At 37.8% G+C, this 27025-nt stretch overlaps 3 protein-coding genes across 5 annotated transcripts in view; 2 read left to right on the forward strand and 1 right to left on the reverse strand.

Annotated features, from left to right (window-relative positions):
• The first annotated feature begins 1888 nt into the window (after positions 1–1888).
• On the forward strand, positions 1889–6142 carry LOC311279557 (butyrophilin-like protein 9). 3 transcript variants are annotated; one of them, XM_084391147.1, is made up of 5 exons: positions 1889–2219; positions 2603–2706; positions 3671–3792; positions 4234–4509; positions 5764–6142. In XM_084391147.1, exons 2-5 carry the CDS (start codon positions 2618–2620, stop codon positions 5889–5891), a joined length of 615 nt encoding a protein of 204 aa, XP_084247273.1. In that variant the 5' UTR covers positions 1889–2219; positions 2603–2617; the 3' UTR covers positions 5892–6142. The 3 variants fall into 3 exon arrangements, with proteins under 3 accessions (XP_084247273.1, XP_084247271.1, XP_084247272.1); XM_084391145.1 differs by having other exon boundaries at positions 2011–2219; positions 3671–3912; XM_084391146.1 differs by having other exon boundaries at positions 2174–2219; positions 3671–3843.
• LOC311279556 (V-set domain-containing T-cell activation inhibitor 1-like) lies at positions 6126–14589 on the reverse strand. The gene is made up of 4 exons (XM_084391144.1): positions 14237–14589; positions 11201–11548; positions 9109–9384; positions 6126–7312 (listed from the first exon to the last, which is right to left on the reverse strand). Exons 1-4 carry the CDS (start codon positions 14277–14279, stop codon positions 7176–7178), a joined length of 804 nt encoding a protein of 267 aa, XP_084247270.1. The 5' UTR covers positions 14280–14589; the 3' UTR covers positions 6126–7175.
• A 6506-nt stretch (positions 14590–21095) lies between these two features.
• Positions 21096–27025, forward strand: part of brf1a (BRF1 general transcription factor IIIB subunit a) — a 57731-nt gene continuing 51801 nt past the window's right edge. The window contains exons 1-2 of the mRNA XM_084392270.1: positions 21096–21373; positions 22254–22471. Of these exons, the coding sequence (XP_084248396.1) occupies positions 22294–22471 (178 nt within the window). The 5' untranslated portion in view covers positions 21096–21373; positions 22254–22293. The remainder of the gene's footprint in view (positions 21374–22253; positions 22472–27025) is intronic.

Below are 27025 nucleotides of genomic sequence, written 5' to 3' on the forward strand. Positions count from 1 at the left end.
GTCAATGCTGTAGGCTACTTGGTTTATTGTGCTAGAAAAATAAGATATAAGGCATGTTTTATGTGTTACCCAGCAAACACATTTACGTTGTGGCAACGTCTCTGGCACGCTGCATTTCTGCTATGGCAACGTCGCGGTCTACGTGCTCGCAACATTAGGCTTGTTTGAGATGCGCCTCGCCTCGCCTGAAATGTAGGCGAGAGTAGGCGGCTGCAGTGAGGGGAGGAGAGAAAAAAGCGCAGGCAAGCCGGACAGTTCTCTCTTCTCGCAGTGGATCTGACAGCTGTGAGATCAAAGATGGATATCGCGGGATTCGCGGGATACACGCTCGTGCACAGTGTTGCTAATAAACTGGATGGAATTTAAGTTCTGTTGCTTTTATATGAAAATAAATATAATGAACAAGACACCCAAAGTAGCCTACTTATTTAATTCCATTCCAAATACATGTTTATCAGTCTTTTTTTCTTTAATACAGACATGTTTTTTATTTTATTTATTTTTTATAAAAAATACATTGCATAATCCATAGAGATCGCACTGTTAGATAGTTTGGGAATATTCACATATACATAAAACATGATATCAGAGTTTTAAAATCAAACATTTTAAAAGAGAACAATACATCACGGTTGTTTAAACCAATGAACATTAAGCTGTGTCGTCAGCAAGTCGTTTCCCATCATGCTTTTGATCAGCGCAGTCGGTGGAGAGCAACTGCGCTCGACTGCAGAATCCGACAGGTGTGCCTTGCGCTCGCGAGAGATTTTTGACATATGTCAGCATGACATCAGAGCAAGGCGGACCGCACTCGGACACATTTCTAACCGGCATGCATCTCGCGCTGATCACCGGTGATCGATTCTGCGCAGATTTTGCTCATCTCAAACAAGCCTGTTGTTAGTGTTGTAACAACGTAGAATTGTAAGACGTGACAGGGCTGTAGCAACGTTGTTGCGCGACATTCAGCAACTGAGAGATGACGTTCTGACAATATTTTTATATGGTGTATTTTGTTAGATAATTATATACTTTTTATCGTTTATCTATATTATTATTTAATGGGGCTATCAACACCTGCAAGTGTAGCTTACACTTTGAAGAGTAAAAATGACAGAAGGGTTCGTTAATTCAACTTTATTAAAACTGCATATAATCAAATTGCACTTCCAAAAGTCATACATTTGTGGAAATAAAAAAAAAAAAAAAAAAAAAGATTTATTTTAAGTATAATAAATAAAACATAAAAAGCAAAGGCATCAGAACATTTAATGACCAAAACCAGGTTTGTATGGCAGACAGTAGCCGAAAGCAGGTGTCACTGGGGAAACATCCACAAATCCAGAGGAGCAAAGAAACGAATAGCGGAAAAATCCAACGAAAAACTAAACAGTGCGAGCGATGCTACATTAGTCACATTAGAAATTAAAGTTGTAGGTTGTGTTTGATAGCTGAGGTAGGCTAAACGCAATACTCACGTATCCTTGCTCGATGATGAATGAGACCACAATGAGCCCAACAACAGGTGGTTGGAATTTAAAAGGCTGATTTTCCCGCTTCAGGGCAGCCAGTGACGAGTACATATGTAGTCCAGTGGTTGTCCAGACACCGTTGGCACAACCTTAAGCAATGGCCCTGAACGGTGGTTTAATGTCAACATTGTGACAACGCTGTAACAACCTTCACTACACAACGTAGTTATAGCAACCTTTTGGCCATGTTGTTAAAACGTTGTTAGAAGGTTGGCTACGTTGTGTCAACGTTCTGTGTTTGCTGGGTATTGCGTTAATAAATTACGATGGTTTGTTTCCATCACATTGCAGTTTGATTAGCCCACACTAAACTTGTTGGTGGAATTGTTTAACCAGAACACACACACAGTTATGTTGTTAATGTCCTAAATATGCACTGTTAACAAAAGCCCATTTCATGTTGATTTTTACATTATTAAAAATAATAAACGTACAATGTAAACTAATGTGAACATAAATATGCTTTCTAAGTTGGAGTCACCATACCTGCATGATCTGGACTGGACAGATTTTCTTGTTTTGTTACTTGTAGCGTCTGAAGAAACAAGGCTTCCTCTGATAACACCAGGAACGAATTTTACGATCGTGACACGTAGGCTATTGCAAAAAAAAAAAAAAAAAAAAAAAAAATTTTCGGTCTCATCTCAAAGATGTTTCTTTTATGTTGCGCGTGGATCATCGGTGCTGGTAAGAAAAGCTTATTTATAATCGAATGTTTTAACGTATAATTATTATGAACCTTACAATCATTAATTTTACAAGTAAATCATTAGGCTACAGTCGAGAGTCATTTCACTCTTATAAAGATAACATTTTTGTCATCTGATTATTGATGTCGAGATATTAAAAGTTTTGTGTTAAAAGTTTTCTACTTTGTTAAAGTGAATCCCTTGAGTGAGATCCCATTAAGTGGCGTGGCATGCTGTTGTTGTTTTTATCATTTAATTTAGGCTACTGGTGGTCATGATAGTGATTCAACCCTGAATACAAGCTACAAAATCTTTAGTTTTAGTTTTTGTAAATAAGAACAAATCTTGCATTAAACTTAAAGTCAGAACACATTCTTTTAGCCTCTTTTAGGGTGAATGTTCCTGACAGGTTTTTGGTGGCGATCCGGGGTCATCCAGCTGTACTGGGCTGTGAGTTTACACCAGATCCTGACCTGTCCAGCCTGGTGCTTACCTGGCAACTAGGGTGACCACCCGTCCCGCGTAGCGCGTGCGCGCACAGCGTTTGAAGCCCAATTCACGCGTCACGCAAATTGAGACCGTGTCACGCATAATCTATGCTTGCTCAAAAAAAAGTTGGTCGCTCTATATACTCGAGCCCCAAGCAGACAAACGAACATTACTTGGCATTTCAGCACGCTATTGTTGCCACACAAACCCCTCAGTTGAACTGCTGACTAGGTTGTTGTCAACTTTTTCGTTGTTGTCATGACAGCGCACGCACGCGCATACCAGACACACTGGGAAGGAAGGAACTTTTAGATGCGCGCTTTCCAATTGGAAAAATTCGAGGAAGAGACTGTCTGAGAGGCAACGCCATCATCAATTAAAAAGAGAAGGTGTGAGTACAAGAAACAAGAATGGGGAAATTAATATTTGTGGCTGAAAGGTGTTGAGGGGGATACCGAGAGGGCTTTTTGTGACCTTTGCAAAACGTCCTTCTCAATCGGACATGGAGGGAGGGGAATACGAGGTCAATCGTATTTTTTTTTTTAAATACTTTTTTTTAACTGTTCCTGTGGTGTTGAGCAACTACAATTCCTGTTAATCCTATAAATTTATATTATAATTTATTAATTTATTTAAAGTAAATAAATTGTAATGAAAAATAAATAAAATTAAATAGTAAATCTTAAGTGGAAGTACATCTGTCAATTCATTGAATGTTAAAAAAATTATGAGTCTTTATTTAGAAAAAAAAATACACATTGGTTGGCCTATTCATGAGCATACATCAAAAATTACACGTTTAGGAGAATAGGGCATTATTAATACTATGCAAGGTGGTATGTGCTAGAAATGGGTAAACCACTATCAGTGAGTCTGCCAGTGGGGCACCGCCGTGCCAGGCAATGTCCCACATTGTCCCTCAGAAACATACCCCTTGTCCCCCCTTGGGCTTAATAGCAGGTGGTCACCCTACTGGCAACGGGACTCACGTGTTGTCCACAGCTTCTATTATCAACAGGACCAACTGGACCGCCAGAGTCCAGAATACCATAATCGGACATCGTTGTTTATCTCAGAGCTTGGTAAAGGAAATGCCACCCTTAGAATAAATTCAGTTGGACCTAAGGATGTGGGTCAGTACCTGTGCCTAGTGAGCAATGCTAAAGGGACGGGAAAAGCTCAGATAGAGCTGGACTACGGGGGTATGCTGTACTTACAATAAACAGAAATGATTTTTTATGCCTTGTTATTAAAGCTTGGAAAAGAAAAGAACGTTTTGAACTTCAATGGTGATTTCAGTATGTTAAATGATACGCAGTATATACAATTATCTGTAGCCTATTTGAATATGTGTAGATTTGTGTAGTCAAATGCCTGTAACAGTAAAACATATAAGACAGCTTATTAAGTACAGAGTTATGGAGAAAAGGACATTCTTTAGGAGGTTTTTAAAATGACTAAAAGTTACTGTTGGTGTATCTTTGCTTCCTGAGGATACTAAACTCACTCTCTCTGTTTCTCAGCCCTTTACTCTGAACCTAGGTTTAACATCCATGTGAACTCCACAACTGTGACAGTGCAGTTTGAGACAGAGGGATTCCCCAAACCTGAGGTGATCTGGCTGGACGAAGATGGCCAGAACCTCAACTATTACCTGGAGCTCCACGACCAGACAGAAGATGGGCTTTATTTAGTTAAGAGCAGCTATGAGGCCCAGAAGCCGGCGGTTAATGTCACATTTACACTAAAGAACCACCTCCTGAACCAGAACCTTCAGAGACCCGTGTTCCTCAGCTATGGTAAAGACCCTCTTTCACTCTGAACTAAATGCATGTCAGAAGGTATTCACTGGGGTTAGTGAAGTTATTCTATATATTATATATTATTATATTATATAATTATTTTAATTGTGATATTAAAATTCAGACCTATTCACCATGAAAATGGGAGTATAATAGCCATAATAGCCATGATTTATCCATAATTAACGTATAGGCTGTATAAGATAAGATGTTCACAGTCTCTGTGAAAGTGACATTGAATCAATATGACATGTGAGAGGCTTTGTGAATTCATTCCAATTCTGCAGGCACATGTTCAGTGTGCATGAGGTCATGTTTATTTTAATAAGAATAACACTTCTCACATCACCTCATAATAAAAGAATGAAACAGTATATTTTTAAACCAGTTTTGCTAGGAACGGTTGACATCAGATAATAAACTTATAAAGGAGGTAATTAACTCAATGTCTTTTCTTTAAACCAAGTTTTTCCTGTCAACCAAGACAAAGAAGAAATGGAAACATTGATAAGCCCATAGTGTTTTAACACAAGTTTTACTTGCTCAATGCACTGAGAAAAAAAAATCAGAACAGAAACTGGGTTGTTGTGAATTCTTCTAAAAAATAGTGTGGGAAAAAAGCAGCTATCAGCATCAGGTTACTCGAGATGATTATGTTACAGTCAACTAACTAGTTCGGTTTGAAAACCTAGTTTGATCAGTAGGCTAACTGTCGTTCAAGTTACTTTGTGTCATTGATTTGAATGCAAATATCATGATCACATTTAGTAAAAGAAACTCAGGTCTGAGGACATTACATTTTCTTTTTGGACTGAATAAACAACATTTATTAAATGTATCACATTATATATATTTGTCTTTGGATTTTTTTCTTCAAGTATTACTTGTATTATCTGAAGCTTGATTTCAATTTGGTGCTAAATCCTCTAAATAATAATCTTAATAATTAATGAATTAATTAATTATGGTTTGAGGTAGAATTGATGCTTTATATCCAGTAATATTATTGATTTGATTGCATTGACACTATCAGATACAAACTGAACTGAGCTAAATGATGACATCACTGTTTTCTCCAGTGAGGAATTGAACAATTTTCATAATTTATGAACTTTGCAGTTATTGAACTGAACTGGATCAACACTGAACTGACTTCAGCTGAACAATGACACTTGTCTTTTTAGAGCTGCTTTACAGCAGAATTCTGTTTGCATTATTGATCGTCACTTTCCTGTTTTTTTTTTCTTTCAGTTTCAAATGAGGCTGGAGGTAGAAGCTGGAAGATGGCAGCAATAATTTCTCTGTCAATAATAAGCGTCATTCTTTTTGCTGTAGTGATGCTTTTACGATTTACAAAAACAATAAAACCCTACCTTTGAACCTCATCAGCTTTCCATATTGGTTTCCATTGAGCTGCCTGGAAAGATATTTCCATCTGCTAAGCAACACATATTTAATGAAAATAAAATTGCAGAAAAGCTATGTGGACTTGTGGGAATTTTAGCAATGTTATCATCCTCATAAACCCTTAAAACCACAAATATTATTTATGGTCCATGATTATGCAGTCTACTTGCGTAAAACTTCATCAAGGCTGTTGCCTATGCTGTCATCATGGCAGTATCCTCCCTATTTATTGCTAGTTACACAGAAGTCTATAGATTACAGAGAGTGCTGTGTCAACAATGACAACACCAGAAAAAAATCCCTTAAAAGGTGGACAGATGACACAGTAAACACTGGGTTTCTAAGGAATCTAGATGCTTATTATTGAAAGGCATTAGGACAGAGTGCAACGGTTAGATTGTGTGTAATGATGTTTGGCTTGGGTAACTAATGGATGGTATGAACATGACTGTCTGAGCCAGCTCTTTCTAGTTACACAAGGTAAATGCTCCATATCTGCATTACTGCTCTAAGTATCCTGTACAAACTTCAAGATATGCCGAATTTTTGTGTATTACTTATGTAAAGGTATTGTCTATTCATGCCGTACAGAATCATGATTACTGCAGTAGTTAAAATATTAAATATTTAATTGAAAATTCAGAGTGAGTAAATTCCCTGTTGTTAAATTTCATATGACAGATTTAGCACAAAAACAAATACACAACATAAAAATAAATAAGCAGTGAATATAAAGAAATGACTTTCGGCCAGTAAAATCCCTCAAAATTCAAAATTGCTAGAGTGCCTTCTGTGTGAACGCAAACATGTCCCGGGATTGATACAGGTGTTGTGCCGAGTTTCGACCCCTGCCAAATTATTAACCCCCTAGTATGGTAGGTTTAGGATTAGTTGTGGGGGAGCGGTTAGGATTAGGCAATCAGGAACTGACTTCAACGAGGGGGGTAATAATTTGGCAGGGGGTCAAAATTCGGCACAACACAGGACAAATCCTGGGACACATTGTCCGTGTATTTTCCAGAATCTCTGTGTGAAAAGGGCTTAACAGTCTCTATTGTGTTGGCATGTGTGTAAATTGTAAAGCATTCAAGCATTCTTGCGTAAAACTGACGTTAACTGAAGAATTTAATTTTGTATGTACACTGAACAGACATTTGCTCTGCTTGTGTTTATCATGGCCAGAGATGTATGAGCACAGCAATGCAACAAGTCGAAACATGCAGGCAAAGCATTAGGCGCAGCTTCAACAGGAATCATTAATTGACATGGTTCACAGCTGAAGGTCCCCGCTTGTTTCGTCTACGCACAAACCAAATTATAGCAATGATCAGAAAAACGCAAACCACGGACAGGACAAGAGCGATGGTGCCTTGATTTGCAGTTGTGTCCTTATCTGAAACAGAAAAAGAAACTTTGCTTAATGTGGTAAGTGCTTCAGAACGTGTCAAATGTACTGTTAAATCCAGATTGAGATGGATATTATACATATCTCACAATATAAAAAAAGCATTTAAGATTAATAATAAAAAGCCTTCAAAAAGCTTTCAAACCCTGAAATTCAATATATGGATATATTGGAGGTGTACAATTAGTCATTCAGATGACAAGACAACTAACCAAAACCATTTATGCTAGTATATTTGTGAATGAACTAAATGATATTGTTCGCATTCTGTAATCACAAAGTGACACACTGAATTTACAGGTGATTTTTTTGTTTTGTTTGTTTAAAATGCCATCTGCTGTGTTCTGTCCACTAGTTAAAGGAGAACTCCGGTCAATTTTAACATTGAGCTCATTTTTTTGTACATTTGGAGTGCTGTCAATACAGAGAACAACGACAAAAATCGGTGTTGCCTACACCGTGTTATCCTCTTTTTAAAATTTGCATCCTGTTGACTTCAATGGGGCAATGTTTAAACCTGCTTTAAGCCTCTTAATATCCTTGATGTGTCATTACAAGTGCACAGCCAATGTGAGTGATGTGCCTTGCCTTGCCTTCTGCACAAATATTTGACAAGGGAAAACCAGGCCACTCATGTATAAAGTTAGAGATTACAGTCTTATAATAAAGGAAATTGAGACAAAATCATAGTGTTTGCTACCCAGGTAATCCAGAGTTCTCGCGAGAGCACAAGTTAAATTTGCTCAGCGAGTTACTCTGGTGTCGAGTAATGATGCTCATTAAATATGCCCCTCGATCTGAGCGTTTTTGCTGTTTTGCCGACCGGATACGGTAAGAGTATAATCTACCAGTTAGCTCCGCTGGTAGCTAAGAGCGTATGGGGTTTATTGTTGTGATTGGTCGTAGTGTTATCCAATTACGTGCAGTGAGATTTTCAAATGCATGCTTGGTGCCGCCCCTCGAGCTAGTCGACGCCAGACCATTAATCTTTTAGATTTAGGTCTGGATTTCCAGGCTAAGTGTTTGCCAATAAAATGCCCCAAAATGGCTTCCATGATTACATGTAAGACACAATGCTTCTGTTGAAAGATTTTAATGATATTTTAGGGAAAACCCACTGCTATAATTAGTGTTTCCAAACCCTGTGTGTGCTGATCCATGAACAGCTTATACAATTACAGTAAGTCTGATCTTAGTCTTGACAAACCATTTTTTGTCCACAAAAAACACTGAATCATTCTCAGTTTAAATACATTTAAATAGCTGTTAATTACTTTCTGGGTTATGAATAAGGGGTGCAGCCAAAAATAATCTCAGTAAACAGCACAACAGCTTAATTCAGCTTATTTACCAACATCCAAGCCTCTTTAAATTACATAATACTTAGATAAATGTAGTTTGCTTTTGGTTCTTCAACATTAGGCAAAAGTGGGCGAATATGCGCAATCACCTCTATGCCTCAAACCGTTTTACACACCTTTCTCATTAATCAAGTTTTTATCAGCTATGCAATTCCAATGGTCTTACATCAGTTTTATAACCGGAAAAGTCAAGTCTGTAGATGAATCAATTGAATCACTGTTCTACTATTTCCGTATTTATTTGTGGTGTAGATCCAACCTAATGTAGACAAAGGAGTTCTGTGTTGTTAAATAGCATGAAAATTATGTCAACACATCACTTGACTTGAGACAAGTCAAACATGCCTTAAATGCATAGAGTAACGGATAACATTCCTCTAACCGCCACCTCCTCACACACACTTTGCACACAGAAAGTCATACCATAGCTGAGGAACACGGGTCTCTGAAGGTTCTGGTTCAGGAGGTGGTTCTTTAGTGTAAATGTGACATTAACCGCCGGCTTCTGGGCCTCATAGCTGCTCTTAACTAAATAAAGCCCATCTTCTGTCTGGCCGTGGAGCTCCAGGTGATAGTTGAGGTTCTGGCCATGTTCGTCCAGCCAGATCACCTCAGGTTTGGGGAATCCCTCCGTCTCAAACTGCACTGTCAATGTAGAGGAGTTTACATGGATGCTTAACCTGGGCTCAGAGTAAAGAGCTGAGAAAGAAACACATAATCAGCTGTGTTGTATTGAAATATACTTAAGTAAAATGTAAAAAGAATATTGATTGTTTTAATCACTAAAGTAATTTCTAGCTTATGTAATTTATTTTACAGCAAAGCATAACGAGGACACTGTTCACTGGAAATCACACTTTTTATATTTCAAGGCTTTTCATGACCATGGAAAACCTAAAACATGATACGGCAAAACACAGCAAAACCACTGCTGACATATTCTCAATTCTCAGGATACCTAATCCTCAAACAAAAATAAACTTCAAGATAAAATTAAACAGGAAGATGAATAGCTAATTTGTTTGTTTACTCTGTATCAAATGAAAATGAACCAATTCATAAAAGCTGAGCTGTACGCTTTTGAATCACAAATTTCAATTAGTCAATTAGACTACACTAGAATTGGAGGTCAGTAAATTCAGTAAATACTTTAAATTCAGTAGCAGTGTTAAAGAAAAGTACAGGAATCAATGAGCATTTTTGTACGGTGATCCGTCCACATAGATGGAAAAATGCATATGCAGGAACAGTTAACGCAATGAAACGTCATTCGGTTGGCTATATATATATTTGATTGTCAATCAGTGTTGCTTCCTAAGTGGACAGTTTGATTTCACAGAAGTGTGATTGACTTGGAGTTACATTGTGTTGTTTAAGTGTTCCCTTTATTTTTTTGAGCAGTATATATATATATATATAATTTTTGTTTTTTTTACAATGGAACTGATTCTATATATATACATTGCTCAAAAAAATAAAGGGAACACTTAAACAACACAATGTAACTCCAGGTCAATCACACTTCTGTGAAATCAAACGGTCCACTTAGGAAGCAACACTGATTGACAATCAATTTCACATCCTGTTGTGCAAATGGAATAGACAATAGGTGGAAGTTATAGGCAATTAGCAAGACACCCCCAATAAAGGAGTGGTTCTGCAGGTGGTGACCACAGACCACTTCTCAGTTCCTATGCTTTCTGGCTGATGTTTTGGTCACTTTTGAATGCTGGCACTTTTGAATACTTCCGCGGAAGTAGCGGTCCTGCTGCTGGGTTGTTGCCCTCCTACGGCCTCCTCCACGTCTCCTGATGTACTGGCCTGTCTCCTGGTAGTGCCTCCATGCTCTGGACACTACGCTGACAGACACAGCAAACCTTCTTGCCACAGCTCGCATTGATGTGCCATTCTGGATGAGCTGCACTACCTGAGCCACTTGTGTGGGTTGTAGACTCCGTCTCATGCTACCACTAGAGTGAAAGCACCGCCAGCATTCAAAAGTGACCAAAACATCAGCCAGAAAGCATAGGAACTGAGAAGTGGTCTGTGGTCACCACCTGCAGAACCACTCCTTTATTGGGGGTGTCTTGCTAATTGCCTATAACTTCCACCTATTGTCTATTCCATTTGCACAACAGGATGTGAGATTGATTGTCAATCAGTGTTGCTTCCTAAGTGGACAGTTTGATTTCACAGAAGTGTGATTGACTTGGAGTTACATTGTGTTGTTTAAGTGTTCCCTTTATTTTTTTGAGCAGTATATATATATATATATATATATATATAATTTTTGTTTTTTTTACAATGGAACTGATTCTGAATAGGAACCAGTTCTCAGTTCCAAAACTTACATTAATCACTGGAATAACTTTTCCAAAACCATAAAAAAAAAGACTGTTTAGCTCTCATTTCTGTAGAGAAAACTAATATGATCAACAAAATTCAACAAAAGTTGGGAGATTCTGGAAATTGTACAGGAGATTGTACAACACATTCACTCCAATATTAATCATACCTCCATAGGTCACTTTCATCAAGGCTTTTCCTGTTCCCTTTGCATTGCTCACTATGCACAGGTACAGGCCTGCATCCTTCGGTCTAACTTCTGCAATTCTAAGAGAGGCATTTCCTTTATGAAGCTCTGAAATAAATAATGACGTCCGATTGTGGAAATCTGGACTCTGTCTGCCCAATTGGTCCTGTTGATAATAGAAACTGTGGGCAACCTGTGAGTCCTCCGATCGTTGCCAGGTAACCACCAAGTTGGAGAGGTCAGGATCAGGTGTGAACTCACAGCCCAGTACAGCTGAACCACCACGGATTGCCAGCAGATGCTTATCAGTGACGATCACTTCAAATGAGGCTGGAAAGAGGCAGCAAGAAGAATAAGTTGTTTGAATAAACACTGCTGGGTAATCCAAAGATTTAGATTAAAGGAGTCATTATCAGAGAAATCAAGACTTCCTTACAATTTGGAAGGAATGTGCAGTCTTAACAATTTACATCTTAGCATCAAAAAAACAAATTTAGTGCAAAAACACTTCCGTGGCCTTGTGTGCCCTTATGAAAAAGGAGTTTGAAAAAAAGAAGTGTGCTATTATTATACTTCTTTAAACTAAAAAATAAGAAAGTATACTTTCAGTTCTCAGAAATATACTTAAAATTGCACTTTAAGTATACTTGACTTATACTGACAGAAAAGTCTAAGTATATTTGGCCTATAATTATCTTTTGATCTAGATTCCAAGTATGCTTGGCTTGTAGTTGTGTTTACTCTTTAAAGGGTAACTCTCACCAAAATTGAACCTAGGCTCTTTTTGTTAATCTACCCGAGTCAAACTTTCGTGTAAAAGCATAATTAGAATGGATCTCCGAATGCAACGTAACATGAGGAGAGTAAAGATGGAAAGCTCCTAAAGCTTGTTTCCATATAAATTCACGGATAATTTATCTAAGTAATCATACTTTTCATTGAAATTACAAGTTCATGACATTTCCTCATATGGAGTCAGTTCATTACGTTGCATTCGGAGATCGACTACTTATGACTGACAAAATTCCAGCCACCGGAAACACTAACTGATAAAGTAAGTCGTACAAAACCTTTCTTTTTAGTAAACTTTGTGTACACAAACAATCTAGTCAATGCTCAAGTTCATGTGTAGAGCCCCTGGTGAGACTTCGAGCACAGTTTTATGTTGTGTCGAGCCTTCTTAGTGTTTTAAAAAAAAGCGATTTTGATGCTATCCTAGAAGTGGCATGCACTCCCATTCAAAAGGCATTTTGACCTAAAACAAAATACGGTCAATCTTAAAAGTGGCATTTCCATTCTAATTATGCTTTTACACGAAAGTTTGACTCTAGATTAACAAAAAGAGCCTAGGTTCAATTTTGGCGAGAGTTACCCTTTAAAATGAGTAGCCTATTAAATCCTTTTTTCAGTTTTACATACTGTCTCATAGACTTACATTGTTTGAAAAGATATAAAGAAAGAGATATGTTCCTAATTCTGAGTATCTGAATTGTGTAGGCTAGTCCACTGGAAGTGTACATAGGAATCTTTACTCAGTCTTTCCCAGCCAAAATCTCCAGATCAAAACACAGGTGAAGAAGCAGAAACAAGTGATAGAAGATTGCTTATGCAAATGTAAAATAACGCTATCCTCAAACATTAAACAGCATATAACGTTAATGAATGAAATGTAGACCCAGAAAGGGTTAATAATTGTGAAGGTTTGGGGGTGTTGGACTCGATCTATGTTTTGATCATCGTTCTGAATCCGATCCGGAGGTAATCTCTGACAAAAATACGACTTTCTCAGTTTTTTGTTTTTTTTTAATGTTGCTTTTTTATTTGTGTATTAAACTTCCCCACATTAAAGTGTTGATATAAAGGAACATGAAGCTAGTATAAAATGTTTTTAAAATGCAGTTTAAGTACAGTTAAAGGTATATTTCAAGAATAAAAAAATAATACCTTAATAGAAACATAATAGTATACTTAAAGTGCAAAAATAATACATAAATAGTAAACTATATGTTGAGGCAAAAAACAATAACTAACAAAACAGCATCAGGCATAAGAGACATCAGGATTCAAATTGTCCATAAAAGATATTTATTCTTGCAAGAATGTTCCCAGTCCATCCACAGTCCAGCTGCAGGCGGAGTGAGACTCAGAGCAGAGGTTGGCCAGCTTCTTTATAGTGTTCTTTTCAAAGCTATCGCCTGTCACCCACCCCAAACACAAGGAACAAAAGGGACCCCCCTTGACCCCTCCCCAGCACCGGAATCCTCTCACCTCTGAAGTCCCCCACACACACCCTGCAGCTGTATCAACATCACAAAACTCAAAATACAACAAAAGAACGCATGGCATTCTTTTGTTAAATCATTGAAAATAAAATACAAAGAAAAGATAAAAAATTTCCACAACACTATAAGTATGATGTTATGTTCCCTTAAAGAAAACTTACAAGTATATTTGCAATATAAAACTACTAAACTAGTAGTTTACTGAGAGTAACTTCAAAGTGTACTTTTATAAACTGTGCTACAAGTATTTGACTATCTATTTGACTATCAGTATACCTATAAGTTCACTTTTAGTATAGTTTAGTAAACTTGCCAAAAACTTGCCTTTAGTATAGTTGAGTAGAAACTAAAAATTTAAGTTGTAAACTAGTTGTGTAGGCCTACTCAAAGTTTACTACGGTTTCACTTAAAGTATACTTAAAAGTATACTTGTATTAAAAAAGTGGGCCAATTTAGTCCCAAGTAGTATTGAATTGAAGAAGTATACTTCTAGTATACTTCCTAGATAAAGTATACTTAAAATATACTTTTTTATTTTTATAAATTATTACGTTTAAAACTATGAAAACAAAGAGTGAGAAGACACAATATATTTAAATATTCATGGAGTAAAACTATTGTGGCTGTGGCGCTATTTCACCCACAAAGCACGAGTATCTAAAAGTTTTTTTCTAAAGTTATTGTACTTGTTTATTATAACGCCCTGCGATTTCTATTCATTAAATGTAAGTCTTACCTACAACAAGAGCATCCGCGAAGCACAAAAGTAGCCAAAGCATCGTCGCAGGGAAGTCAGGAACATGGTTTAAATAACGAGGCAGTTCAGTGTAGAGTTGATCACATGTACGTCAGAAATAAAAATGTATTCATTAAGCTTTATTCCACTTTACGGTTTACGTGATATCTCAAGCCATAGTTAGAAGCTCAAGCAAAGTATAGCATATATCAAATTCCCTTTGCAGGTAAGCTTCCATCCCCCTGCAAGTTACAAAGCTTCCAACTTATGTACACCTGGCAGCAGCCTGCAGAATAGGTCAACAGAATCTGTCTGCATCCTGCAAGACTTCAAGTTACGCTCCTTCAAATTACGTAATTTCAAGTTACACCCACTTCAAATTGCACACTGTTTTTTTTTTTCAATAGAGAGTCCCGCCCCTCCGCTTCCGGCTCATGGGACCTTATTTCGGAAAAAATATGTATAGAAGTCAATGGCGAGAGATAACTTATCTTTTTATTCCCTCTGAACTGTGCCCTGAACTACACATATGATGTTTGTCAATTTAAAAGGTAATTATGAAAGTCAAGAAAGTCACAGTTTGTCATAAAACAGAAGAGTAACGTTTAGTTTTATGTGAAAATCGCTCAATGAACTACATCTCTTGTCTCGCACTATGTACGTCACAAGATCCGTTGCTCGTATGTGTGTATTCTGGCTCAAAACACTCAGGCATGACGGCGTTACGTTACGATTATAATGTAAGACTATAGAAAAAATGACAGACGTTAGCTTCAGTAAAGTTAGCTTCATTCATTGAGAGAAAAGGTATGACGTCGCATGTGCGCCTTCTGGGTTTGTAGTCTTTGTAATTACGTATTTTCACAGTCTTATAGGCTACCTCAGCAGTTTTACATCAAGCTGCGACTTTCTTGAATTTAAAATGTATCTTTTAAATTGACAAACATCATATGTGTAAATCAGGGTACAATTCAAACGAGATCAAAATATTTGTTGTCTCTCGCCATTGACTACCATCAGAGCCCGTCTACGGACATTCTCTGCTACCATACAATATTTTTCCGAAATAAGGTCCCATGGTGGTCGACCGGAAGGGGCGGGACTTAGGCTCTCTGTATAGAATCTGTCTAGAGAGGGGCGTAACATAAAGGGGGCGTTAACTTAAACTTGAAGTTGTACAAATAACACAGAACCGCACGATAACGCGTATAGTGATAACGGTAATAATATTTTCCCGAGATAACCGTTTAAATTGAAGTGTATAAGTCATTCTCATACAGTAGCAACATATTTTGGTATTGTTTCTGGAGTTGATAATCTATTAAAACAACACACAACAATATAAAAACACTTTACGGTCGTACAACATTCAAATGTCACTTCCTTACAAGAGCAAACAATGAACAGCTGTTTTTTTTATTAACTAACAGTAACAAAGATTATTAAATACAGTAACAAATGTATTGCTCATTGTTAGTTCATGTTAGTTAATACATTAACTAAATTGAATAAAATAAAAGTTTTTGTAATATTTTCTTTCTTGTTTAAGTTGGACCCCCAAAAGAAAGATGCCCTGATTTCCCCCCTATGGACCCCAGGGCGCTTGTGAATCTTTAGTATTTATTGCAAAATCACACTCCTGGAAAGAAGGATTCATACTGAAAAAAGCTACCACATTTAAGTTGTAGGTCCTCCTTTCTTTTTAGTCTTTTGTAATCCTGGCTCCAATTGACTTTATCGGAGGCGTAATGGTGAAGACTTGTTGAATCATGTCTAGGACTATTTTCCCTGTTGGTTTTTAAGCCACTTAAAAGAGATGGTTCTGTTCCAGGATTCCTAATATTCAGTCAGGGGACAAGGCTTTATCAAAACATCTTAAGGTTTCTAAAGGAAGATGTTTGCTGGAAGTCGTGTTCCTCAGACTTGCTCAAACGGTTTGATCTACTGCTGTTTGCCAGTCGTGTTCCTCAGACTAAGATGTTCTGTAGCTCAAAAACAATGTGTTCCTCAACAGAACTTTTCTGTGTGTGCTCCAGTACTTCTAGAAGTTACTGATGCCATTTTTGTTTTGATCAGGTCTGTTGCACAGCACATTGTCTCTGACCATTGACAGAATTCTGGATGTTGAGGTAAAATATCATTTGCAAAGGACATTTGTCTGCATATCACTTTTTTTATTAATAATTGGTTTGTCACAACTTGGGTTATACTTGAACTATTTCTCGTTTTACATTTACAACTTGAACTCCCTATTAACCACCAAGCAAGACCCTTTCACACAAACGCAAATCTCTAAATCTTTAAGCTTTTGTACTTTGCTGTTTATTAAACATATTTATTTTTTATTTATTTTAAACAGGGGCTCCCTTAACAATTTGGCATTGACTGTGGAATCTTCATGATGATGGCGAGTGAATATTGTTTCTTTGCGCCGCAGTTCAGAGAATCATGTGAGTCATCAGTTTCTCCCGAAATACATGCAAGAAAGTGGCCGGTGAACTGTGAGAAGAATAGAGTAAACTTTGATGATCTTCATCCTTGTGGTGCTACAAGAATTCTGCAATTCGTACCCTGGCTATCAGGCCAGTGAGAGAGGAATCCTTTCTGAAGGAAGCACTAGGGATGGGCAAATGAAGCCTCATGAAGCACTGAGGCTTTCCCCTGAATGTTTTGGGAAAAGATTTGAAGCATCAAGAGTGTCGAAAACAGCGCCATCTTGTGGCAGGTCAAATTTATAGCAGCCATGTTTATGAGCAACTGAGTGTGCAGCCCTGTTGTTTTATCCATTAAGCACAAATAAAACCCTGACAACGTTAAATATTCAGTTTTCTGATAATATGATTCACATATTAAAGTGTGGCAATAAATTAAATGCAACAATTATATTACTAATAACTATAATTAATACTAATTATAAAAATACCAACACAGTTGCTTGATGCAAGTAAATGTTGGTCTAATTATTTTCTGTTTCTATGCTGTTTATGTGCCAGAATATATGATCATGTAACATAGGCTATAGGTTTATTTATATATAATTTTTTTTTAGTAAATGGACTTAAACTTCCAAAAACCTAGTGGTCTGGGTTCAAACATTCCGACATGCAAAGTGAGGCTTTGTTTTTTAATTTGTCTTGCTGTGGTGGCACACCACTACTAAAATGAATACTGAGGAAACACTGCTACCAGAAAATTATTTATAAAAAGAAAAATCTGAACATGTTTTACACATGACCCTTTATCATCTTTTGTCATCAGGTGTGGTAAACTGGAACTCCTTTTCAGAGGAGCATAGAAGGACCTACAGAACTCCGTATCTAATCTCCTGTTGCATTCCGATACTGGGGATGTGGACAAAGAGGAAAACCACAAGAATTATACTCTGATTTTGATTTTTGCGGTTTTTATGCGGCTGGAGGCACGATCTGATTTTCTATTGACAATATTAGTGCCATACATATAGACTGGTTTTGCATAAACCCTCATTGTGTTGCTCTTCAATTAAAAGATTTTGTGATGAGTGTGCTTGTAGTCAATTTGTCTCAAAAGTATCAAAAGGTGTGTTTGACAGCGGTGCATTTAGCTGTTCATTAGTGTTATGTCAAAAATTAATCATCAGCAAATCAGGCATACAATATGACATGAAAAGATGTTTTTTTTTATAAAGCCCAAATCCAAAAGGATATATTAATGCTTGCTCTACAGTCTAGTTGAGGTGGGCCAAATAATTGATAAGAGCGATTCAGAAGCATACAGAACTGTTCTCTAATCGCTCTCGCTGTAATTTGATGTGATACACCGATGCTCTCGTGGTACTTTGATGTACCTTGCTTCAAGTGGAAAAAAACAGTGAGCAACTTGAGGTGAAGGGGCAAGTGACTTGAAGGGGCGTAACTTGGAGTCTTGCAGGCTGCAGACAGATTCTATTGCTCGCTTCGCCCCATACATACTCTGATTGCCCCGAGCTCTTTCAAAGGCATTACCCTTCATGCATGATAGGAAATGTGTTTGTAGTCAGTGTAGGATGGAGTATATCATTCAAATCTATGAACCTGAAAAGATGCAGGGTTGAATAGATCTAAATGAAAGCGTAAGCGAAAGTTCTACCAGAAAGACTTCACTGCCACGTAATGAATTCATAATTCCACGCTACCAATCACAGCTTGACATCAAATATAAAAGACTGATCTTACCATCCCATTTTGTTGCCTGCAGGTGTCATAGCAAAGATTTCCCCCATCCTCCCCACCACCACCAGAATGGCTCCCGTCCACTCGTCAGGGACTCCGCCCCTGCCTCTATCATCAGGCAGGACCTACAAGCTAACTTTCAGATCCGATCCGGACGGAGGACGGGGCCTACGCCAAAGAACTCTGAGATGGAGCTTGTTGAGCATCTACTTTTATTTCGTCTGTAAAATCCTTTCACAAAATAAATTCTATTTCATTCGAGAATCCTCCTGAGTCTTGTAAGAATGTTTTTGAGTAGTCACAATGGCAAGCTTGTCAGAGGCTTTTGTTTAAATAAAATTGTATTGGTATTTTGTAAGGATAATGAAGACTCAGACTTGACTGACATTCCTCTGAGACTCCAACATTTCAGATTAAAGACATCTCTAAAACACAGAGTAATGCATAATTGTTCATTTGCATTCATTTAGCATTTATTCACTTAATAGACACTTTTATCCAAAGCAAATTACAAATGAGAAATACATCTGCAATTTACCAAAATAGTTACATCCGAACATCAGAAAGTTACACTGTTACAAGTGATATAAGCCTAATACAAAGTTCCAAAAGTCACATTTTGTTATGTTGCTGCCATGTTAAACTACTTTAAATTACTTTTTTTTCCACATCCATACTACACACTCCATACACCATAATAAAAAATAAAAAACAGATGTTACAACTTTGCAAATGTATTAAAAAGGAAAACCTGAAATAAGTTTATTGTAGAAGTATTCTTAAAAAGTATTTTTGTTATCATCTGTATGAGTTTCTTTCTCCTGTTGAAGTAAAAAATAAGATTTTTTAAAGAATGTTGGTAACCAGACAGTTGACGGCACCCATTGACTTCCATAGTAGGAAAAAAATATATACTATGGAAGTAAATGGGTGCCATCAACTGTCTGGTTACCAACATTCTTTAAAATATCTTCTTTTGTGTTCAACAGAAAAAAGGTTTAGAACAACATAAGGGTGAGTAAATGATGCAGGATTTTCATTTTTGGTTGAACTAAGCACCTCTGCAGCCTCAATTCTTTTAGATGTGACAAGCTTTGCACATTTGTATTTGGTGATTTTCTGCCATTCTTCTCCTCAGGTCCTCTCAAGCTCTTTCAGGTTGAATAGGGACCGTCGGTAGACAGACATTATTAGGTGTCTCTGGAGATGTTCGATTGGGTTCAAGCCCAGGCTCTGGGCCACTAAAAGACATTCACAGAGTTGTCCATAAGCCACTCTTGCATTGTATTAGCTGTGTGCTTATAGGGTCATTGTCCTGTTGGAAGGTGAACCTTCTGCCCAGTCTGAGGTTCTGAATGCTCTGGACTAGACTTTTATTAAGGCTAACTCATTTTGTTGCGTTGAGCTTTCCTTCCCTGATGAGTCCCCCAGTCCTTGAAAACACCCCCACAGCATGATGCTGCTATCATCATACTTTACTGGGATGGTATTGTGCAGGTGATGAGCAGTGCCTAGTTTCCTCCACATGATGCTTGGAACTGAGGTTCATCAGACCAGAGAATATTGTTTCTCACAGTCAGAAAGAGTCCTTCAGGTGCTTTTTTTGCAAGGAGAGGCTTGCATTCTGCCATTAAGCCCAGATTGGCATTGCAGTGATTTTTTTCCTTCTGTAAATTTATCCTATCTACACATATGATCATGGAGCTAAACCAGAGTGACCATCAGCTTCTTGGTCATCACTCTAACCAAGGCCCTTCTCCATCGATTGCTCAGTAGGAAGAGTCCTGGTTGTTCCAAACTTCTTCCATTAAGAATTGTGGAGGCTACATGCTTTTGTGAATCTTCAGTACAGCAGAATGTGTTGTTTTTTGTAGTCTTCCCCAGATCTGTCTTGACACAATCCTGTCTCTGAGCTCTACAGGCAGTTCTTTTGACCTCATGGCTTGGTTTTACAATTTCAGCTGTTAGACCCTTTATGTGGAGGTGTGTGTGCCTTTCCAAATCATACCCATTCAATTGAATTTGCCACAGGTTAACTCCACCCGAACTGTAGTAGCATCTACAAGCGATAGTACTGAATGCCCCTGAGCTGAATTTTAAGTGTCCCAGAAAAGGGTATGAATACTTATGCAATATAATTATAATTTTTTTTTACAAAAATGTACATATAAATTAGCAAAGCTATCACAAATCTGTTGTTTGCTTTGTCATTATAGTGTATGGAGTGTAGAAGATTAATATGAAAAAAAAAAAAGTAATTTAAAGTAGTTTAAATAAGGCAACAACATAAAAGGTGAAAATGAAGGTTTTTGAATACTTTCGCAAGCCACTGTATATTTATGCACATTTGTAAATAGTCTAGTCTATTTGATTCTATTAATTCTGCATCTTTAGTGTTATACTCTGCACATGATGGATAGTTTTTTATGAATTCTATTGAACACAACAAACTTGCACGCTACGTTTACATGTTACGTCAGTTTAATAAGAGCGTTTCGGACAGGGAAAACCATCCATTAGTCACCAAGCTATCCAATCTTCTAAATCGTATACTTTTTTGATTTAACATTGTTTTTATTATTAAATCATTAAAAAAGAACAACAGTGTTTTAATACGGCGCCGTTGTCTCTCACTGTAGGTTACAATGGACGCGAGCAGTTATGACACCCCCCCGCACTCTTATAATGGTATGAGCCGCATCGCACGCTGACTGGAAACATGTGGCTTACTGTGTTTTTAGGATAGTGGAGTCTCAATTTGCCGGTTTGTCATGTAGAGGAACACATCGCATCTTTTGGTCAATAACTCAGTGATACAGTTTGTAAAACGACTGAAGACCAAGAACACACAGTTGTCACGCCGACAGACAGGAACTGAAGGGCCTTTAACGGTCTCTCTGGATCAGACAGGTGAAGCCTGCGATTCGTTATCTTTCAGCTGCTCGAGGTACGTCTTCTTTTCAATCTAAATAATTAATCAGCCGACATCTGCACAGATTGTTACGGTTATTCGAAAGGTTTTGGGGAATTCCAGATTTGCTTGTAAAGTAACCTTTAAGCAGATTGCCACGTTGCAACGGTGCTGCTTGCATAACAATTGATTAGAAGAGAGTCACTCCCCTTGACTCCTCAAGAATCGTGTTCATTTAGGATCCGATCTGTTTGACATGGATTCTGGGCGTTTAAATCTATACCGGGGATGTCTGCTGCAACGTGGGCTTGTTGGAGGCGCAGTTCACTTGGCGCCCTCACAGCGGCGCTGCTGCGCCACTTTAAAAATGAGAATTCAGTTTGTTGTTTAGACCAGTCAAGCCAAAAGTGACACTGCATATTATATAAAGCAGGTGTTTTAAAACTTTTTTATGCCAAGGACCCCTACATATGGTAATCACTTCAGTAGCCTAATATATAATGGCAACTGTATATTTTAAGATATAAAAAAATCTTAAGTGTAATATAGAGATGTTGTTTCCAAAATTAAATAAATGGCTTTTATAATGTCACTGTACTGAGGCCAAAGCAAATGATTGTTTTTTTACTAAAATGTCAATAATTATTAATAAATGTATTATAAAAAATGTATTTTCTATGAAATTGGCAAATTGTCTTTTTTGGTCTTTAGAAACTGTATTGCCATAATATCAAGACCAATACTGAATGCAACAATTATTAGTTAGTAGTCTTAGTGAATGGTCAATCAGACTGTGGCACTTTGAATGACCCACAGCTGTAGTCTTAGTTCAGACTAAAGTCTGCCACTGACAGCTCATATGTGGCTCTAAGATTCACTCATATCTTTTTTATATCTTTTTTTAATATGCATTTAGAGATCATTCCTCATATTGTGTGAGCTGATTGGTCGTGACCATGAGGAGGTGTAAGAATTGTGGAGGGACGGACATTGATGTGGACCAGGCACGGGGTGATGCCGTGTGCATGAGCTGCGGCTCCGTGCTGGAGGACAACATCATCGTTTCCGAGGTAACCTTCGTGGAGAACAGTGGAGGAGGATCGTCCGCCGTAGGGCAGTTTGTCGCTGGTGACTGTGAGTGATAATTCATCTACACCACAGACATTTTCTTACTGAAATTGTTTAATTTGTTAATGAGGGAATAATCTTTTTTTTTTCTTTTTTTTTTTTTTAGCTTATGAGGTTAACAAAATGTGTTATTTGTGTGTATCTCAGGTGATCCGAACCAAAAGCTATATGATGTTGTCCTCTATCTCTCCATCCATTAGATTGGGTTGTTATGAACCTTGACTGGAAACAGGTCCAGTTCTCAAATGTCAGCCTGTGAAATCTTTTTTTATATTATTATAATCTGCTTCCACTTTTATACTTTGGTACTTTCTAAGGAATTTCTGGTCTTGCAGTTTTGGATAATTTAACTTTTCTGAATTATTTAATTGTCCTGAAATCTTCCCACATGTTTGAAAAGTTTGTATATGGAACATTTTATTTTATTTTTTAAATGACACACTATGATAAATCAAATGTGTGGTAAATGTTTTATAATCAAATTAATATCATGTTGAAATATACAGATAGTTCCTCTCCAAACTCATTTAAAGGTGCAGTAAGCAATTTCTGAGAAGTGCTTAAAGGAACACTCCACCGTTTTTTCATATTAAACTATGTTATTCCCTTAAAGCTACAATATGCAATTTTTTGCCTCTAGAGGGCGCTACATTCCAAACAACAACAACGGCGTAGCTTGATGACGATATGAAGGAGCGTGGAATGATGGGAACTGTCGTTTTAAACTCCACCGTGGATGTAAATCAGTCAGACGGGAATCGAAAAATCATGTTCATGGATGAGGCTAAGTTCTTTTTTTATAATGACATGCTTTTTGTGGCGAGGGGGGCGTGGTTCAGCGCGGTCTGTAATGGGAGAGAGAAGAGACGAGCAAGTAGGTCAAGTGCAAATGACGAACACCTGTGTCTTATTGCTGTGATCGGCGTGGAGAGACCGCTTTTAAGCCGCGCGCTGGAACGAGAGAGAGACTGAAGAGAAAATTGGACGCAGAGAAAGAAAACCGGTGGATCCGAGCTCTCATTTTTGAACTGTTTTGTGCCGTCGCGGTTGCCACGGTGAATGCGCGTTGTGCACGACTTTTGTTTGTTTTGCTTTATTTTAATAAAGTACGAGTCCCAAGGTGTTTCTCAATGTCAAGGATACTTCCTTGGCAGGACTGGTCCTTCCAAGTCACTTCCTTCAGAGGCTAGGTGAGGCTCCTCTTTAGCATTCGGAGAACACATAAATGGAACAGGCTAGCAAGTGTGCGTCATTACGTCAGTGAAAATGAAAAACAGCGTTGCTATGGACGCAGTTCTGTTCACTCAGGCAATATAATCGTTTTTAAATCAATAAACTCCTTTTTAATCATATTGATTATTTGACTGTCAAGTGTGTTTAAACAGTGCGGGCCAATTTGACCCATAACATAATGGATGTAATTATTTTTTAAAACAAATGTTTGGTAACGTAAATATATTTACATTTGAAAGCATATTGACCCGTTAACACTCCGACTCCGTTAACGTCCAACATTTTGAATTTTTTGAACAAGATAGCAAAGCTGCGCGCATAGGATTGTGGGTGATTTGAGAGCGCGAAGGCTACACATATGCATCCTTTCCTGTATATGGGATATTTTTCGAACGAAGGACTCAGTCCTTGGTGGAAATTCCGAGGATCCTCGACATTGGAACAGTCCTTCGACGGATGTCGATGACATAGCATCCTCGAAATTCTGGCTTCCTAGGATCCTTCCTTGACATTGAGAAACGCCTCCAGTCACGCCGACCCCTGTCCTCTTCCTTCCTAACTCTTGAACCTCATCACACTTTTATTTCATTAAAATGAATTAACCGCAAGAAAAGTAAGGTTTAATACTAAATTGGTTCTCATAGATGTTACTGTATGTCGAATTCATTGTTGATAACGCGGCGCAGTTTCACGTGTTCTAAACAATTGTTGTAAAAGTACATTCGAACATACCCACATCATTTGCCAAAATACTGATTAATCTTTATGTATAACACATGCTATATTTATTTACATGGCCATAAACACCAGACGTGATAAACAATGTCAATAAACTAAACACAAATCTAAAGCAATATATACTTCCCTTACATAAACATAACTATTACCGAATGCTACATTTGGAAAATATAAAATTAAGCATGCTTTGTCGACAGAACCAGCTGCAATCGGTAAAGAATAATTGTGTTCCATAACGACTGCACAAAACAAGCTAACGTTTGTTGCTTGATAGACGCTACAACTACAACTTCCGCATTTGTCCAGGACTCCACGCAGTACGAGCGGAAACCGAGGGTAACGCGGATATGACGCAATTGACTGGCGACTCCCAGCTCCCCCCTGCTCTTAACGCCCCGTTTCCTTGGTTAAAAGCGCAATTTTCTCATGATTTAAAAATAGTTGGAAACATTTGGGATATTGTAAGTAATCAACTTAACAAAATATATAACACTGGCCTTGAGATTATGGGATATTTTTATGCAAAATTCTTGCATATTGTACCTTTAACTAAGACGAGTTGATACATACCTCTCTCATCTCAGTGCGTGCACTCAATCGCTCTGGCGTGCGGCGACACTTTGATAGCACTTAGCTTAGCCCAGTTCATTCATTAGGATCCAAACAGAGATGAAGTTAGAAGCGACCAAACACCTCCACGTTTTCCCTATTTAAATACAGTTACACGAGTAGTTACACGACCAAGTATGGTGACACAAAATAAAACGTGGCGCTTTTCTAAGCGGGTAAAAAGGATAACTATAATGTATGGCGGAATAGCACTTGGGAGCACTTCGACTCTGCGCAGTAAAAAGTCACGTTGGTTCTAATGACAGAAGTGAGAGGGAGAGGGGGAGAGGATTTTTCAGGAGTGATGATATTACTGCGCCGAATCGAAGTGCTCCCAAGTGCTATTCCGCCATACATTATAGTTATCCTTTTTACTAGTGGTCGACCGATATATCGCCAAGGCCGATACGTTTTTCTGATTGGCCGATGTGGTCGAAGCGGGACTTTTATTTTGACGGCGCTCCGGACTTTTATTTTGACGGGCGGCGCTGAGAACACCAGCGCCTGAGAACGGCAGCGCACCTGATCACACAGTGCTCACTCACATTCTCCATCTTCATTAGTTTACGATCTCTGTCTGTCATATCTAATACTTTGTTAGACAGAACTGGTAAACAAAGAAAGTAAATGGTATGCGAAAAAGTAAAGTGTTGCTTTTATATTATTTGTTACAGAAAAGGCAAACAATTAGGCTAAAATACTTTCTCATTTACTGTCAACATTCAGCAAATGCGCATCTACATCATTTAAACAAATCTCTGAATATCTAATAAACATTTAATTTCACAAACCTTGCAGATTTAATGGAATCCAGCTGTGATATCTTGTGAAGTGTGCATTTGTAGCCTGCATAAACGTGTTACTGCGAGTGACGGTCGGTCCGTGCAAAGTAAGTGAATGCGAACAGAAGATCAGCTTCACAGGAGACGCGATCGAAAAACTTTAAATCCTTCATTTAAAAATATGCTGTGCCTGTGCTATATCCAGTTGCCCACTGTGTCATATTCATATCGTTTTCACTGTGTGCTGTATGTAATATTAGCGTTACCTTGTCTTTATTTGAAAAAATATGATTACCAGTGCGCACAATATTACCAGATTACTGAGTGCCCTGTTACAGTGTTTACTTCCTTTTTATTCACATATTCATATATTTTTAAACAATTACTTTATTTGTGAAAAATACTGTAATAGGATTTTAGATTCAAGAAGTTGCCATCTAAAGTATAAGCATGTTTATTTTAAAGATTTGTTTTCTAATTTATTTAAAATTGATAAAATATTGATTAAAATAAATATAAAGTATATACGGTGGCCGAGAGGTGCAAAACAAATCACAATTACAAAAACAAAATAACAATTCAGAAAACAAAATAACAATTCAGAAAGCACAACGACAATTTAGAAAACACAATAACAATTCAGAAAACACAACGACATTTCAGAAAACACAACGACAATTCAGAAAACACAACGACATTTCAGAAAACACAACGACAATTCAGAAAACACAACGACATTTCAGAAAACACAACGACAATTCAGAAAACACAACGACATTTCAGAAAACACAACGACAATTCAGAAAAGGTAGGTATATTTTGAGAATGACGTACTTATCGCTGAATGGACGAGATACCTGTCAATCAAGCCAGAACCGGAATCAAGCGATACTGTCTGGAAGTACCGGTAGAAACAAATCGTACCCATCAACGTGCCATGGAGCAAAGTTCGGTCCCATGGAGTGATAGGTACGCCTAACGAATCTACGACGTGTCCTTGTTCTGTCCCTGGTGGGTTGAGTTCTTGCAGCAGCCGCCACATATGTCATCACGTTTAACACGCAACTTCTGCAGAAGTACTAACCACATTGTCCGGTAGCCGAACAACTGTCCTGGTCGACGCAGCTTTTAATGTCGTGGTATATCGAAAAATGAAATAAAAGAGAGCATTGCAGTGATGGCTTCTTTGTTGGTGTAT

Source organism: Rutilus rutilus (genome assembly GCF_951802725.1).
Source record: "Rutilus rutilus genome assembly, chromosome: 20".
NCBI classification, from domain to species: Eukaryota; Metazoa; Chordata; class Actinopteri; order Cypriniformes; family Leuciscidae; genus Rutilus; species Rutilus rutilus.